The following is a 17,554-nucleotide window of genomic DNA, read 5'->3' as shown; positions in this document are numbered from 1 at the left end:
GGCTCGCTTGTTTAGCTCATTTTAACTCGTTCTGAAATCATTGCCTGATTAGACTGGATAGCGAAAGCTATGAGAAATGTAAGCAGTAATGAGGAATAGTTTTAGTGTTGCTCACAAAGTGAGAGAATGCTCGCATCTGGCCTCCTCTCGATTAACAAGACGACAATGGATTTTTATAGCGAGACAACCTCAAATGTCGTGAGCATTAACATAAGTATATACTGTAGTTCTCAACACCAAGGCTGAGACCTGCGCGGTGCAAGTTTTGAGCCGAAGCAGAAACCCAACCCGTGTAGGGATGTTAACCGGCTTAGCTCAGTTCAACTGAGCGACCAGTTCGAGCCGGCTTGGTTGAGATGAGGCACCGACTCGGCTCAGGTTAGCCATCGTCTCGAGCCGGTTCGGGTGAGCCATCAACTCGGTTTGTTTCAACTCATGTCGGTTTGGGCGGGTGAGCTGTTAGCTCGGCTCGATAGAGAATGAGCTGTGAGTCGAGCCGCTCGAGCCGTTGGAAACACCGAGGTCAGCAGTCAACTAGATTTTAGTATTCAGATACAAACCACCTATCTTTCATGTTTATGCACGGTGTTGTTATAATAATAATAATAATAATAATAATAATAATAATAATAATAATAATAATAATAATAATAATAATAATAATAATAATAATAATAATAATAATGTTATAGTAGTAGTAGTTTCATTGATAATAATTATATTGTCTATGTAGGATACCTGAAGAACACACACACAACATTTGGCTCGATTTGGCTCGACTCGACTCGAAACTCGAGTCAAATTCGAGTCGAGTTGGAGGAAATTTTTCGAGCCGAGCTCAAAGATGTCTGTTTCGAGTCGAGTCGAGTCGAGTCTCAATGAAGCCCATCCCTACCTTCAAGTCACACTTTATTAGTAATATTAGACTGTAGTTCGGGGAAACAAAATCTCTGAAATTTTCAAAAGAGCTTACTCATGGTGAGAGTACAGGCTTCTTAAAGGAGAAACCAGGATTCAATTCTGATGGTGGCTCATACGGTTCGAATTACATTGCGCTATATGTCCACGTCTTACACAGCCTTGGTGATGAACCATAAGTGAACCGACCAATCAACTTTATACTTTAGAAAATAACATTCTAAATCTCTCTGATAAGTAGTCCTTTTGCGACAATTCTTCCATCATTTTCTTTTCTTTTGAGTACGATATTGAACAGTGTAAATACAATATCGTATTTTTTTAAGCAAATATAAAGTGACAACATAGCAAAACACAGGGGCGGATCTAGGACGGTCTTCTGCGGGGGCGGTGGATTGTAAAACTGCTACTTAGAGCTACTTTTAAGAGCTCCATCTCTGGGGTGAATTTTATTTATATATATAAAATAAGAAATTTTCCTCTTCTGGGGGGGGGGGGAATCGCTCCGATCGTCCCCCAAGGATCCGCTCCTGGCGAAATACATCTATTTTCTAGCACCCATTAACAATATTCCATACAATGTCGAAAAATTAAAGGGGACTTCACTAAAATTATCTGAATATTTGTTTAAATATGGAATTATTTCAATTTTAACACTACTTAAGAGTACATAAATATGTATTTCACCAAACAAGGAACTTGCACATGCAAACAAATGTACCCAAAACTAAAACTCCCATAAAAAGAAAGACAAAAAGTCGAAAATTCCACTACAATACAAAATAAAAAGGTGAGGGAAAGGAGGAAATAAACCATAAAAGGGACAGTATTACAAACATCAAAGCTATTTACAAAAAAAGGCACCCCTAAGACAGTGCAATCCAACCCACTATAAAATGCAATATTGTGATATAGGAGAAAAATAAACTACATTGTTTCCAACCAAAATGCTCTACGCTGCACTACTAAAATCCATTGAACTAGAAACCGATTGTGCACATGCTGCCCGATGCTACTTACAGTCGGTCGAGGTTCTTCAAATCACTAAATACCCCGGGTGCTAATTTTTCGATCTTGTTGAAATGAAGGTATCTGTAAATGGGTACAAAGAGAGAACGTTGCGTATTATTATACCAGTTACATTATAAGCACACTCACACAGACTTAGCATTCTAGTAGGCATACATTCTATAATATAGTTTAATAGCTACACTACAGTCTGCTTAAACTGTCTGGATGGACTCCTTTTAATTTGGAAAAGAAGAAAACGCATTGCATTGTTAAAGGATCGTTACGAATAAAATAACCAAAATACGTTGTCTATAAACACGTTCGTACGTAAGGGTGGGTGCCGGGGGTCCGGACCCCTAACATCCCAACTTTTCTGTAAATTTAGTCTAACTTTAGGGACGACTTTACAAATTTTAATATAAGTTATCCTTATATTGAATTTGGGCACCCTGAGATAAATTCCCGCGTACGTGCCTGCATATATGTTATACCCTTGATCATATCCTGGATCCACCAATATTATGTGTGTGTTACCATTTGTCAGTATGGTGACCAGAATCTAAACCGAAATCATATTTCCATCGCTTTCGGTTTGAATAGAGAAAGGTCAAACTGAAACTTGTTTTTGGGATGCTTAACCCATATTAAAAAAACATTTCTTTCTCTCTCTCTCTCTCTGACCATAATTGAAACCATTCAGATCATTTCAGATCAATATTGAAACCAAAAGTGGGAGTGGATTGCTACTAATTTTGCTTTTAATGTAGCGATAAAAGTGTTGATGGTATTTAATCTTGGAAAGTTGAATCAATTTCGAAAAAAAAAAAAAAACTTCTTCGCACTATCTATTAACGTTTTTACTCTATGATCAACGCTGAAACCGGAATACAATTGGTTTCTACCACTTCCGGTTTGGATGGACGGTTAAGAGAGGAGACAGAACGTATTCTTGGAGCACTGAATCGATTAAAAAGAAAAAAAAAAAAACTTCTCGTTATCCTTTACCTGGACTTTTGCTCTGATACCTGTCGATAGACAGACATAGCCGTTCTACAAATACGAGTATAAGACTTCTCATTCTTATGTACAGAGCAGTTTGGAAGTCTACAGGAATAATTAAAAATAAGAATAAGAAAGAAATTCCTGCATACATTATCAATTTGAGACATTTGACAAGAAAATAGCGGCGATGAAATGAAGTAGTGCAGCATTTTGTTCCAGATGACATATTATACAGACTATTTGGGGAAACTGTATGTTATCTGGACGCTCTTATCAACATCTACCTAGTACATAAGGATTGTATTGGAAATACACGCCATATGTGTAAAGTGAAAAATGGACCTTTGAGAGGGCGAATGAATGTGGTAAGGTAACACAAAGCAAAGCCTTAGGAAGGTAGATAAAAGTAACAATCTTGATTGAATCTGACACAGAAGATGACCTAATAGCTTAGCTTTTGTTTCGCAGCGTTCTTAGGTGCCTTAAAACACTGAAATCGTTAATTAAATCTGAGAAATTCGAACCTTCTAACTGCGTTTACATTTTGGTCTTTGTCTTTGTGGTTTGTGTGTGGATTCTGCATTAAAGAAAATATTCACAATCCTATAACAACACTTTTTTTTTTAATATTTTTTCACAAGGGTTGTGGAATATTACTGTATTTCCAAGACAGCTTAGGAAGACTGTAGTATGGCTTCAGCTAACACTTGTCAATGTTTTCTTTGTCTTACTTACAATCGTTCTAAAGAAGGCAAATTGGAAAAAGTATCTGGATGAATTCCACGGAGATCATTGAAATGCAGATACCTGAAAAGAAAAACAAATGAAACATGATATTTTATGTCACCGTGCTCATTCACGAAGCATAATCCCATGGAAAGCTGCTACGCTGTTAAGCTACATGCAAGGCCTCTGAGGGGAAAAGAAATGGTTGTTTTGTCTAGCTAGGAAAGCAAATAAAAACTAAACATTCTATGCAAAACCATATTTAAAAGTCTATAACAATGACCACATACACACAATAAATAATCCAGTATAATAATGGTGAAAAGAATTTTTAACATTAAAATTGCTGTCAAAACAGAGCTCTCAACCATTAGCATTCACTGTAATAAATTATCAAATGACAAGAATCAAGTCAACTAATTACCGTAGCTAAGTTGTAGCAAGTCACTAATTTCAGAAATTTTCTTTGTGATTTGGTGAGAAACATTTTAAAACAATTAATATGTCGATCGCACTAAAACTTTTCATGAACCCCTAATTCAGTGACATTGTACACAGAATGTCCTTTTAGTAAATTATTATAATTAAAATTTTTGACATTGGTTTCCCCTGTTGTTCATGCCGTAGTCAAGTCGATACAGTCTATTTTGATTTTGCTACATCTTTCGACAAGATATCTCATGATATTCTTCTTAAGAAACTTGACTTCTTTGAAATTCCTAAATCTTTGATACTTTGTTTTGCTTCTTACTTGTTTGGTCGTAGATTTGTGATCAGATATATGAGTTGCAAATCATTTGTGTACAATATTTCTTCGGGTGTTCCTCAAGGATCCAATCTGGGTCCTCTTTTATTTATAATATATATAAATGATATTGGTAAATCTTTATGTTGTATGGTCCCTTTCTGTTGTATGATGATGATTTGAAGATTTTTTCTAAAATAGTAAGTTGTCAAGATCACTTGAAATTACAAGCTGATATTAATTCAGTTTATCAATGGTCCATTCAGAATGTACTACCTTTGAATATGAATAAAACTAAAATTATATCGTTTTCTAGGAAAACGAATGTGTTCCTTTTTCTCATATTTAATCAATCATCTTACAATACAAGTTGTTTAAACTAATCAAGATTTAGGTGTTATGATGGATAATAAGCTATTATTTGATCAACATAATCTAAAGGCATAAGTTAGAAGATATTGTAATCTGTAAAATTTATATTGTGCCCACGTTCGATCTCATCTGGAATATGCAACTTTAATAAGGAAACGAAATCTTGTTAGTATTGCTCAAGTTCATTGGCCTGGTTTAGATTCAAATTTAAATTGAATGAAATGACTATTGGGGAGATTCTCGCTAGGCTTGATTTGCTCTCTCTTGATGTTAGGAGAAACCTGAGGCAAATCAGGCTTATTCACGATGTAATACATGCTAGGGTAAACCTAATTGAACATCTATATATTAGAGTTCCTTTACATAAGCCCAGGGATTATCGATCTATTTTATGTAATAATAAATTAATTGGTTCTCCACTATTTATTAGTGTAGAGAATATAAACAAAAAAATCTGAAAATCGATCTATTCAATGTAAATGTTGCTCTACTTAAAAAAAAAAACAATATTTATAATATATTATCAAGTAAATATATAAATTCGCTATTGTTCCGTCTGGTATATTGTCTATGAAATTTCCATTGTCTTTAGTTTGATGTACGTTTATTTTTATCTAATCATGTTCTTTGTTATTTATATTCTTTAGAAATTTTGCTTAATTGTATTAGTGTTCATTATATTTTACTTTGTTATGCATTACATCATAGTTTTCAATTTGATAGATACTTGAATGGAGGTAATGTTGTAATTTCACTTTATTTAGGCTTGTATTAAGCTCACGTATAACATATAATTTTGTATCTGGTTGAAATATTTTGATGTACCATTTTGTTTTAATTTGTTTATTTTGTTTTATTTTGTATTTACTTTGATGTAATCCTCCATTGTACATTATTTGTATATTTCTGACCACTTATGGCTTAGGCTGTAATTTCTACTATCAATCCATTCAAATTCAAATAAATTCAAATTATTATTAGTGCTTTTTACGCGATGAGAAGCACTGTTGAATGCTACTATTAAACCGCAGAAGTCGTCTTTTTAGATCTGTGTTAAGAGGTTCTTTTTTTTTTCTAGTTGTTCCTGCTTTTTCGTTCTATTCCTGCTCTCGTTTACAAATTTGATAGAAACGGATTTTTTAAGGAACGCCAGTGTTTTCTGCGAAAAGAGGAGAACGCTCTCATGGTACACAAAACCTCTTTTAGCCCATAGTAACCATTTTCACAATTTCTCTTCCTAGAAAACAACCTTCGTACTTCCAAATCAAAATACAAAATTCATTGATGTAGTAGCCACGTGGGCTAAGAAACCATTTCACTCCGAAGGAGTGGATATTTCTTGATTGAGCCATGCGTGTGAGAGCCAGATCTATATCTGATTCACGAACCTTGAAATCAAATGCTGAGATTTAGGGTCTACTCATTTTTATAGATCTTGAAACGAAAATTTATACTGTTTCTCCTCTGTAAGTTTTTCTTTCTTTCTCCCCCATGACGGTAATGAGTATTGGTCCAGTTTACAGGCCTACTGGTTTCAGAATAGCCGAATAGTAAAGGTCTAGTACCCAGTATGACAAGTTACATGAATAGAGGTAAGCCATACAGAACTTTGTTTGAGATTAGAGGGAATTTGTTCTTGTGCATTAGTGATTGTGTGCTGCTGCGACTTCTGATTTTGGAGGTATAAGAACAAAGTTGTTAAACCTTACACCCGGCCCACGTACAGATTTGGAAACCTCAGGTGCAAGGAATTTTCCTTTCCTCAAGTTTATCTTAAACCTAGGTAGTTCATTTCATAGATGTTCATTTTACTTCGACCTCACTCACCCTCGCCCTCGCAGTAGCAGTTGGCCCTCGCCCTCGTTCACCCTCGCCCTCGCGAATGGAATTGTCCATCGCCCTCGCGCGCCCTCACCCTCGCTGTCAAAACTTTTCCTCGCCCTCGCGCACCCTCGCCCTCGCCGTCGAAGCTTGTCCTCGCCCTCGCGCACCCTCACCCTCACCATCGAAGCTTGTCCTCGCCCTCGCGCACCCTCACCCTCGCTGTCGAAGCTTCTCCTCGCCCTCGCACACCCTCGCCCTTTTCGTCGAAGCTTTTCCTCGCCCTCGCGCACCCTCACCCTCGCCATCGAAGCTTGTCCTCGCCCTCGCGCACCCTCACCCTCTCCATCGAAGCTTGTCCTCGTCCTCGCGCACCCTCGCCCTCGCTGCCGAAACTTGTCCTCGCCCTCGCGCACCCTCGCCCTCGCCATGGAAGCTTTTCCTCGTCCTCTCGCACCCTCACCCTCGCCATCGAAGCTTGTCCTCGCCCTCGCGCACCTTCGCCCTCGCGATAGGAGTTGTCCATTATCCTCGCTCGCCCTCGCCTTCCTGCTCAAAACCTTTCCTCGCCCTCGCGCACCCTCGCCCTCATATCATTGAGGGCGAGGGTAATTGAGGGTGAGGAGCCCTCGAGAGGGCCTCCTTCGTGAGGATCAGAGCATCAATTATTCAACCTATTTGTTGAATTATTTCCTTATCGTCAGTGGCGGATCCAGGGGGGGGGCGATCGGGGCGATCGCTTCCCCCCAGAAGAGAAAACTTCTTTATTTTATATATACAAATAAAACTCATCCCAGAGTTTGGAGCTCTTAAAAGTAGCTCTACGTAGCAGTATTACAACCCCCCCACCAGAAGTCCGTCCTAGATCCGCCCTTGCTTAACATACGTCCTAAAGAAAGGAAACTAAACATATCATCGTATAACTTACTGTGGAACACCTAAAATGGAACAACTGTTACAATGGAGATCTCGGTCGATAGTGACGTTTACATCATTTATCAACAGTATCCAATGCCTTTACTTCAAAATGTTCCTTGAACTACAATGCAAGCATAAGTATTCAGCCACACAAGGGCGGCTCTCATGAGGGTGAGGGTGAAATCAAGGTTTGATGAGTGGCGGTAGAGTGACTGCCGCGGACTATCTATCAGAATTTGACAGTCAACACGTTGGCCATCCCTGATGTATGTAGCGTAACTGAGGAATTTGAACAAATTCAAAGGGAAAGATCTAAAGAGCTTAATTTTGAAACTCCGTCAGCAAACAAATAAAATACTTCAGAACACTATTGTTGAATTATCACTCGGAAATATATACCCACTCTAACCTATAACATGAATGACTTCATTGATTTGAATGTGAACCTAAGTTAATTGGTATAAACTGAAATGTGTCAATGTGCTTGTAAGGTTAATTTCGATGCTCAAATATTGTTAATATTCACCACTAATAGAGATACATTTGTGCTACCTTAACAATGCTAAAATTTTTAATTTTCTTCAATAATTGTCATAAATATGAAACTTTGTCTTAAGAAACTACCCTAGGGGCCAATTTGTGCACTTTATCACTTTTGTCTTGGTTTATTTTTGGCAGCTATCATTGTTGGAAAGTTTATTTTCAGTAATTTCCACAATTATGAAATGATATCTTTCAAACGTTGTCTCAAGGATTCCTTACACTACAAATACGTAAAGACAAATGAAAAATGAAATCTTTAGTTTAAGATCCCACGATTATGCAAGCTAAATGTTAAAGGAGACAGAAGTGAATGATGAAAGAAATAGTTGAATGAGAATGTGGTAGGAAACTGGAGAATCCCCAGAAAACCCACGAACAGGATGTCCTCCACCACGAACTTACTTGGACGGGAATCGAACATGCGACCCTTCGAACAAAGGTAATTTCTCTATCGCTGAACCACCGTTCCTCCCTAAATGGCACGCTCAGAGCTTAGCGCCTCCAGGGGCCTTGGAAAGATTATCGAGCCTAAAATGATTTAGCACTGACTTTTGTAAATCCACCAATTGAACAATTCATAATGTCGTGCAAACTTTAATACGTGCAAACTTTAAGATTGTAGTAATGAAAGAAAAGATGAAATCTTTAGTTTAGCGCCCCAGAGTTATGTAACTGCTAAAGGAGATGGATGAAATTGCAAGTGAATGATGATGAAAGAAATGGTGGAACGGGAAAGTAAGAGAACAAACCTTTATTTTCTTTAGCACAAATAATTAAATGTGTAGATTAATTGATTTCCAGAAATTTTATTATAATTAGCAATTAAAAACTGAAAGGGCGATCACAAACTTTTCTTGCCCAGGACCTCGCAACAATTTGTTACACGCTGCCATACATCATTAAAACAGGAGTAGAGCGACTGAATTATTTTGCTCTGTGGTTGAAGAGTAATAATGCAAAACAGACAATTATTGACTTGAAGAGATAGGATAGTTTAAAAATTCTGACTGGGGAATAAAATCTTCATTTTTACGTCCTACGATTATCGCAGTCTTGTGGCCAACCTGAAACGAAAGAGATTCAGCCCACTGAAGATTCTTTGCGAATATAATTTCAATGTGAATTTCGAACAAAGATCTAAGCTTACCTTCATGTTTACGTTACGTCAAACAACTAACATATAAGGTGGAAATTATTCAACTTTTTTCATAAGATGTAATCCAGCTGACTAATTAAAATTTTATAAGCTTTATATGTTATATGTTGATTGATTAAATGTTGCACCTGATAATATGTAGTCGTTAGTGCTTGTTACATAGTATTAGCGTGTGTAATGGTTGTATGGGGGAGAGGAGTATTTAAACGCTAATATTCTAAAGTGAAATATTTACATAAAAATTAGGATAATTAAACATTTTCAATAACTCCCTCTATGACTTTGACTCTGGTTATAGGTCGATTACCGGTGATTACTGTAAGTTAATGATATTGAAATATACAAAGAAAGTTAGTATAGTGTCTAGCAAGCATGTCTGCTTTGCAGCAAGTCTCCGGTTCGATTCCCTTGAGTGAAGTTTGAACGCATTATGGTGGTTCGGATCCTACCATAAACTATAGATTCACGTACCATTTAGCATCGGCATCGGTGATGAATTATAAAGGAACATTAACTCTAATACGTCAGAATACAGACAGATCGACTGATTCCCAGATATTCATAAGTAAAACTTATATTTTCCAAAACAGCAAATTACGTTAGTAGAGTGCTATTTTTTTTCTAAATATAGATCATGAACGGTTTGAAATTATGTTTATTCTGTTGTGTGAGAACGTTTCTCTATAGTTAGAATTGAGGACATCTTCGAAAGTTCCCCTTCGGGAGGATGAACACTAAGAATCATGAAATTATAGGTGTAAACTGAATGCAGTTTTACCCACTTATCTCAATAGTAATCTATGTAAATGTAAGGTCACTTGACAGGTCCAAATGTAAGGTCACTTGACCAAAGGCTTAGATAATGTCCCCACAACCTCCACGATGCGGGGCCACCAACTCCAGGGATGTAAAATATATAGAAAATGTTTAGAAAGTAGAGGCGAATAACTAGGGGCTGCAGCGGGCAGGGGCTGTGTTGCAATATTAGACTATCAAAAACTTCCTGCTCAAGTCCTAAAATTTCACACGGCGTACACCATAGTCTTAAAATTTTCACAGAGTATACGCTAGTCTTAAAAATTTCACAGGTTATATATGCTAGTTTTGAATATAGTACTACACGCCTTGAAGCAGAAAGTATGCGCAAATGACTAAGATTGAGCAATACACCTTCGTATACTCTCGACTACACTCCTGAATATATGCTTTTATTTTCTTAGTTTGCTTACATACGTGTGACGAAAATCTGGGAGGAACGCGACCACCCAAGCCCCTCGTTACGACGCCCATGATTAGATGAACCATAGCCGAATACTTCAGGTAGTTTTGCTTCTTTATTTCTAAGTTTTCCTATGCTTTGCTGACTAAATATCAGTTGTCAGGGAGCTTTAAAACTTGCGATATAGAACCAAATCATTCTATTTTAATATCCTATTTAGCGAAATAATAATAATAATAATAATAATAATAAAAACGTCGATAATGAAGGGTAACAGATCACAGAAAGAAGACTACTGGACGCCCAAAATAGTCTCCCTTTTCAAGACTGTGCGCTGCATATTCTTACACTATATTAAAAACGCTTTCAACGATACGAATCTTAAAAAATAAATAAATAAATAAAATAAAATAAATCTTTAGTTTAACATCCAACGGTTGTGCCATCGATGGCTAAAGGAGACTAATGGAATTGCAAGTGAATGATGATGATAGAATAGGTGGAATGAGAAAACGGGAGAAAACGGGAAAATCCCGAGAAAACCCAAGTATACGCTATCGTCCTCCACGAACTTACTGGCCTGGGATCGAACGAGTGACCCCTGAAACCAGAGATTGGCTGTAGCACTGAGCCAACGTGCTCCCGTCCAATAATACCAATCGTGTTAATCGTTTAATTGCAATAAATATTTTCGTTTTTAGTTTTCAGTATTGACTTAATAGTTTTGTAACTGGGTACTTGGAAAACGGATAGGATTTCAATTAAAAACAGTTTGTGGGCTGGCCTAGATAGTTGCGATCTACACTTAACGTAATTATCTTAGAATGAGATTTTATTTACAAAATTGACAATTCAATTAAACCATTAACAGTAGTGATTTATAAGATAATCCTAATTTAAGATCAATTAAAATTATTGATCAACTAATAACTGACCTTGATGAAGTGGATTACTCTAAGTGTTATCAATTTACGGTGTCTACATTTAATTCATTTAAAAAGTTCTTTATTGAATTCTTCGCTCTCGCGCCTTCGCTTTTCCTCGCCCTCGCGCACCCTCACCCCCGCCATCGAAGCTTGTCCTCGCCCTCGCACATCCTCACCCTCGATGCCGAAACTTGTCCTCGCCCTCGCGCACCCTCGCCCTCTTCGTCGAAGCTTTTCCTCGCCCTCTTCGTCGAAGCTTTTCCTCGCCCTCGCGCACCCTCACCCTCGCCATCGAAGCTTGTCCTCGCCCTCGCGCACCCTCGCCCTCTTCGTCGAAGCTTTTCCTCGCCCTCGCGCACCCTCACCCTCGCCATCGAAGCTTGTCCTCGCCCTCGCGCACCCTCGCCCTCGCTGCCGAAACTTGTCCTCGCCCTCGCGCACCCTCACCCTCTTCGTCGAAGCTTTTCCTCGCCCTCGCTCACCCTCACCCTCGCCATCGAAGCTTGTCCTCGCCCTCGCGCACCCTCGCCCTCGCCCTCGCGCACCCTCGCCCTTGCGCTCCCTCGCCCTCGCGTCACTGTGGGCGAGGGAACTTGAGGGTGAGGATGCCCTCGAGAGGGCCACCCTCGCGAGGGTGAACATCTCTGGTTCATTTTAGTTAGAATTGTCTGGTAAAATCTGTAGGAAGTTGGGATTTCCAAAAAAGCCAGTGAGCCAGAGTAGAAATTGAACGAACTCTCTATTCTTTTCAATTAAGGGGACTGCTCATAATGGCGGAGATATCAACCAAGCATTCCAGAATCCACAGGAAATTTGTGTTAAGGGATAATTTTAGATATGTGATGTTGAAGAAGTAAGTGCTTAAGAGGATAAATTATATTTATCAAGTTTTAGGAAAGGTTGACCATTATTTTACTGAGAGGGGGCAATCTGTAGAAAAGTTCCGGGGTTCGTTACTGTTCCATTTGATTCTCAAATATACAATATTAAGGTGTGCAGACGTTTAGTTCCTAAGTTATACTTAAAGTATGAGTAACAAGCAAATAAAGGACGACTTTTTATGATTATGTATAAGTTTTGCTAGTTGAGGCGAGACAGCCTCAATCCTTGTCTCGTACCCTAAATATACTAAAGAGTAATGGTTTATCTAGCGCGAGGCCGGGGAGCATAGGCCCCCAGTTTTTAAGTGACAAGAATATTTGAAGTATTATTTATATGTTTTTGAAAGTTTATAGTAAGGGTTGCCTTTTATTTTTTTATTGGATTTTTTTTAAAACATTAGATATTCCTAGTTCTTGTTAACGCAGTGCGTAAACGGATTTCAAATTAAAATGAATTGCATAAACTCATGATATACCTATCATAGTCTGGGTTCTGGTTGGCCTTCGCAATTTTTACCTTCTAGATCTGCCACTGCTAGAGAGGAGTGAAATAATAACTTTATGCCCTTTTCTAAACCAGAGATTTCATACAAACATACAGGAGTTATTATAGATTACTCTTCAGAATTATTGAAATACTATTAAAAAGAAATGTTACCGTAACTTTAAATATGCACAGATTTTCACTCGGGTACAATGTTATATATTACATTAAAAATTAAATTACAGATAACAAATATTCAAATTAATCGATTCACTTTGATGTTGACAATAAGTTATGCTAGAGGGAATACGGACCGTTACAAAAGATTATATCGCAAACTACAGTACAGAATATTCTATGATAATTTCCAGTGTCTGTACGTTAATTCCCATTCTTGCAGTCTCTGAATTTACATGAAAGTGTAAATAGGTTACAATGACATAAATAAACACTTCAGTAAAGTCCTTATTACAATTACTAAGTGGAACATCTTGGGTTAGAACTTTCCTCATCTAAATATCAGACAACTCGTCTGTTTAGCACAGACTGTATAGTTTTGTTTGTTTTATGTCTGTAAGTTCTCTTCTCGTTACGCGACTATATATATATATATATTCGTACACGCATACAATAAGACAGTGCTAGAATGGTAGCAAGCGAAATCTCAGAACTAACGTAGACAGCTGACAGGTAGTAAATGCCAAGCCGCTCTCAGCCTTGTGTGTGGCCCTTTAGCCTGACAGATGCACAAGCACTTACTACGAGCAACAAGTTTCCTTCCTTCTTCATCCGCCGCTTGAATCTGTGTAGATAGGCTTAAACATTATCAGATTCAACAATCGATCAATTTCAACAAGGGCCCGCCGTCCTTACCTCCCAACCGCCACCCTCCGTCGATGTTAGATGTGTCTTGAAACTTTTCCAACCAGATGCTGTTAGTATACTTCCTTGATGGATGCCCAATATTCAAACGCCACAAGACAATAAAAGATTGGACACAAGTCAAGGAGAAGACGTTTTTATCTCAAAACATGTTAAGATAAATAACTACCAACTCACATCACATCACTTGCTTCCATCTCAAAAGACATAATAAACAACCCTCCAAGCAGTGTAATTTGAGTATGTGTTGGTGCCTCCTTTTTCTTAATGACGTAAACACATATCTCGTTGTAACTATTTTGCATGCGTAAGTAACTGTCAGTCTGACTGTAGACAATTAACTTTTCTGTTGATGTTTGCCGATACTAGATCTGCATGTGAAATAAGACAAAAGAAAAACAAGAATGAATACCGCTGGTGAGTACAGCGAGTTCTGGAAGTCAGATCCAGTTTGGTAGATGATCTAAGTCTATTGCGCTATCCATGTGTATGACTTGACTCCTACTGCTACGCTAATTCATTTGCATGTTACAACAGATGAAAAAATATACACATTTATACAATACAGGATGGGAAAAAGATAACTAAGTATTAAAAAAAACTTATAAATTCTGTAATATTCATTCTTATTTATTAGAAAAGCATGTACACGTCCTTCTCTAAATAAGAAAACAAAAGAATATGTTAAATCTCAACAAGGCACCTGTGTTGTTAACCAGCTTCCTCAAACGGCCAGGGATACCATTTATACAGGGTTATTATAAATGATTGGAACGATTTTACATCTGTATAACTGTATTACTATATATATATTGCGATATTTTTTCACACACACAGAAAAACTCAAAAAGTTTTTGTTAACAATTACAAATGTTCGATATGTGCCCCTTTAGTGATTCGACAGACATCAAGCCGAAAATCAAGTTCTTCCTACACTCGGCGCAGCATGTCCCTATCAATGAGTTCAAAAGCATTGTTGATGCGAGCTCGCAGTTCTGGCAGGTTTCTGGTAGAGAAGGTGTGAACGCTGAATCTTTCACATAACCTTACACAAAAAATCGCATGGGGTTAGGTCAGAAGAGCGTTGAGGCCATGATGAAATGCTTTCTCGGCGTCTGTCGCCATCTTGTCTCATTACTTATTGCTGCGCTCTCGTGGGAGAAATCTGAAGTATACCTGCAACAAACAAAACTTTCTGAGTTTTTCTACGTTACTGTCCAGTTTTGTTACAATATCTCGATTACTAGAGCTAAAGTGAATTTATGAAATCGCTTCAATCATTTTCAATAAACTGCTGTACTTTCCTAAAGGAAATCGCTTCGGCTGTTGGCAATAACCTCGAGTTCGTGCCTCTATAAGTTTCCATAGGGGTAAATTGAGTTTCACATCAAAATCATATGCATGTCTTGATAATGCACTTTCACGAGCTGCCTGGCATCTTGATTTTTTCGGGCTGTGAGAAAACATTTTTTGAACTCTTGCAATATTTTGTGCCAACCGTGATGTGGATGGGCGGCTACTTCTTCTTAGTTTTTTTTTTTTTTTTTTTTTTTTTTTTAACAGAGCTTGTAGTCATTAACTTTGCATGGCAGTTTTTTAAAATTTTCTTTGGATGAATTGTGGCTTTCACCCCATTCACTGTACGCCACATCTCTGCATCGATTTCCACACTTCATAATGCACAGCGATCTGAGCACGCTCATAAACTAATAAGCGGTTCGCCGTGTTTGTTTACATTGCGCGTGCTGCCTCCAGCAGTCAACGATTGACATAAGTGAAGCAGGAATGTGAAATATTAATACTGTACATATATTATGGCACTGTTTTCAACATGAAATCACTAGTAATATATTTTTTATAAAGTACTAAAAATATGTAGTTATTTTCCAACCACCCTGTATACTATGCATTCAGATTAAGAAGATACACTAATTAGTCCTGTAGCTAAGAAGCCATCTTGAGCCTTCCTGAAACTTTCAGTTGTTTGTTAATATGCATAAATGAATGTAAAGAGAACTCAGGCCAGCCTCCCCTTCAAAAAATATCTTCCCCCTCCCCCTAGTATTTTAATGCTCTGGCTCAGGGGCGGATCCAGGACCGACTTCTGGGGGGGCGGTGAGTGTTCATACTGCTACTTTTAAGGGCTCCAAACTTTGGGATGGGATTTATTTATATATATAAAATAAGAAAGTTTCCTCTTCTGGATCGCCCCGATCGCCCCCCTGGATCCGCCCCTGCTCTGGCTACGAGTTTAGCATTAATTGTCCCTCATATGTTCCTACCCAGTTCCCCTTTGTAACCAAATGCGCTCTAGGTTCGATTTCCAGAGCGGAGCTGAGCTTTGGATTAAAAAAAAAGTCAGAATTGCCACTTTCTGTAAACCTAAATCGGGACGTACTTACCAAACACGTGCACATTGCTGGTTTCTCATGTGTACATAGAACAATTTATTAAGAGTAATAGACATAAATACGTATATTCATGAATGAGCATTGCAACGAAAGCTTAAAAAAAAAAAAAAAAACCGAAGTGTCAGCTTACTAGCGTAGTTATACGAAAGATATGAAGCACTGAATCCAGTGATGTAATGCTAGAATTTTTGCTAGATATACCCTCGACTAACTAACTCTATGGGCTATGGAACTCGGAGGTTTAATGCCCGTTCATTAAAGCTCTACATAGGCATCTGTTCTTAGCCAACTAGATCCTGTTTCTACTTTGTATTTCTGTTTCTGCGAGATCCATTTTAATATTATCCTCCTATCTGCTCATAGGTCTTCCTAATGGTCGTTTTTCGATTGGATTTCAAGTTAAAACTTTGAAAGCGTTTCTACTTTATTTCATTCTGGCTACATGACCTGCCCATATGAGCCTCCTAGACTTGATGGCTCTAACAATGTTTGGTGAACCGTATAAATTATGTAGTTCCCCGTTATCAGGTTTCCTCTATTCCCGTTCCTCTTGGATACGAATATTCTCCTCATTATTTTATTCTCAAATACTTGAAATCTGCGTTCTTCCCTTAAAGTAAGTGACCATGTTTCGCAACTATACAGCACAACAAGTATGATTATCGTTTTACACATTGTTTGTTTTCAAAATACTCGTATAACGTATACTCACCCCTCTTTACACTCGTTCTTTCGTAAGTTTAAGGCTAGTATACGCTTGACTACAAAAATATTAGGTGGGCATATGCCGTATACCCCCACCCCTCCATTAAGTCCCTGATTGAGCCGATCAAAGAATAACACATTGATGATGATTTCACTGCTACAAACATGAAATATTTTAGCGATAGAATCATATCAATATCTCGACAGTCATAGGTACACATCGTGGGTCGAAATTTACCAATGTTACTCACAATTTCTGTCGCATATTTTATATTTTTGGATAATTTGCTACTTACTGCATAATTCGAGGTGCTGAACATTTTCTTAAAATTCGAGATGTCCTATCTAATTCAGGACAGATGGTAACCCGAGAAGTATGGTTTGGATTTTGCCTTAAGTATTAGGTCCTTAAGGCAAACTCCAAGATGATGAAAGGGAACTGTAATCAATCAACATTTTTTTTTTCAAAATGATATGTAAAAATATACACAGAATTGCGGCATTGTACGGAAGGGGATGCTTTAGGAGTCTTCCGAAATCTAATGACTTATTTAAAACAGTCGCTAGATAGTCGCCACATAAATACCAAATTAAAAATAAAAGAACCCATATTTAATCATTTTTTTTAAAACCCGCCTTTAAAAGGGAGAAAGGGACTAAATTCTTTAATAATGAAATTTCCGGTTCTCTATTCAGAAAAATGCTCAATGTGTAAATTAGCTTAAATTGGAGAACTTTCGAAAATTTCGCTCTTCAAGGAAACAATCTGTCAGATTCAAATTTCGATTATTATTATTATTATTATTATTATTATTATTATTATTATTATTTCAG

General features: G+C 37.7%; 1 protein-coding gene across 2 annotated transcripts in view; it reads right to left on the bottom strand.

Annotated features, from left to right (window-relative positions):
* Positions 1 to 17,554, bottom strand: part of Pxn (Peroxidasin) — an 899,909-nt gene that overhangs the window by 304,029 nt on the left and 578,326 nt on the right. Inside the window, exon 5 of one of the 2 annotated variants that reach the window (XM_081765474.1) lies at positions 3,667 to 3,738. In XM_081765474.1, coding sequence (XP_081621600.1) covers positions 3,667 to 3,738 — 72 coding nt within the window. Of the gene's footprint in view, positions 1 to 1,938; positions 2,011 to 3,666; positions 3,739 to 17,554 lie in introns of both variants that reach the window. The other variant, XM_081765473.1, reaches the window with a different exon arrangement.

This window comes from Thermobia domestica, chromosome 7 (genome assembly GCF_964235325.1).
Source record: "Thermobia domestica chromosome 7, izTheDome1.hap1.1, whole genome shotgun sequence".
In the NCBI taxonomy this organism is placed as follows: domain Eukaryota; kingdom Metazoa; phylum Arthropoda; class Insecta; order Zygentoma; family Lepismatidae; genus Thermobia; species Thermobia domestica.
This window is presented reverse-complemented; position numbering and strand designations above follow the sequence as displayed.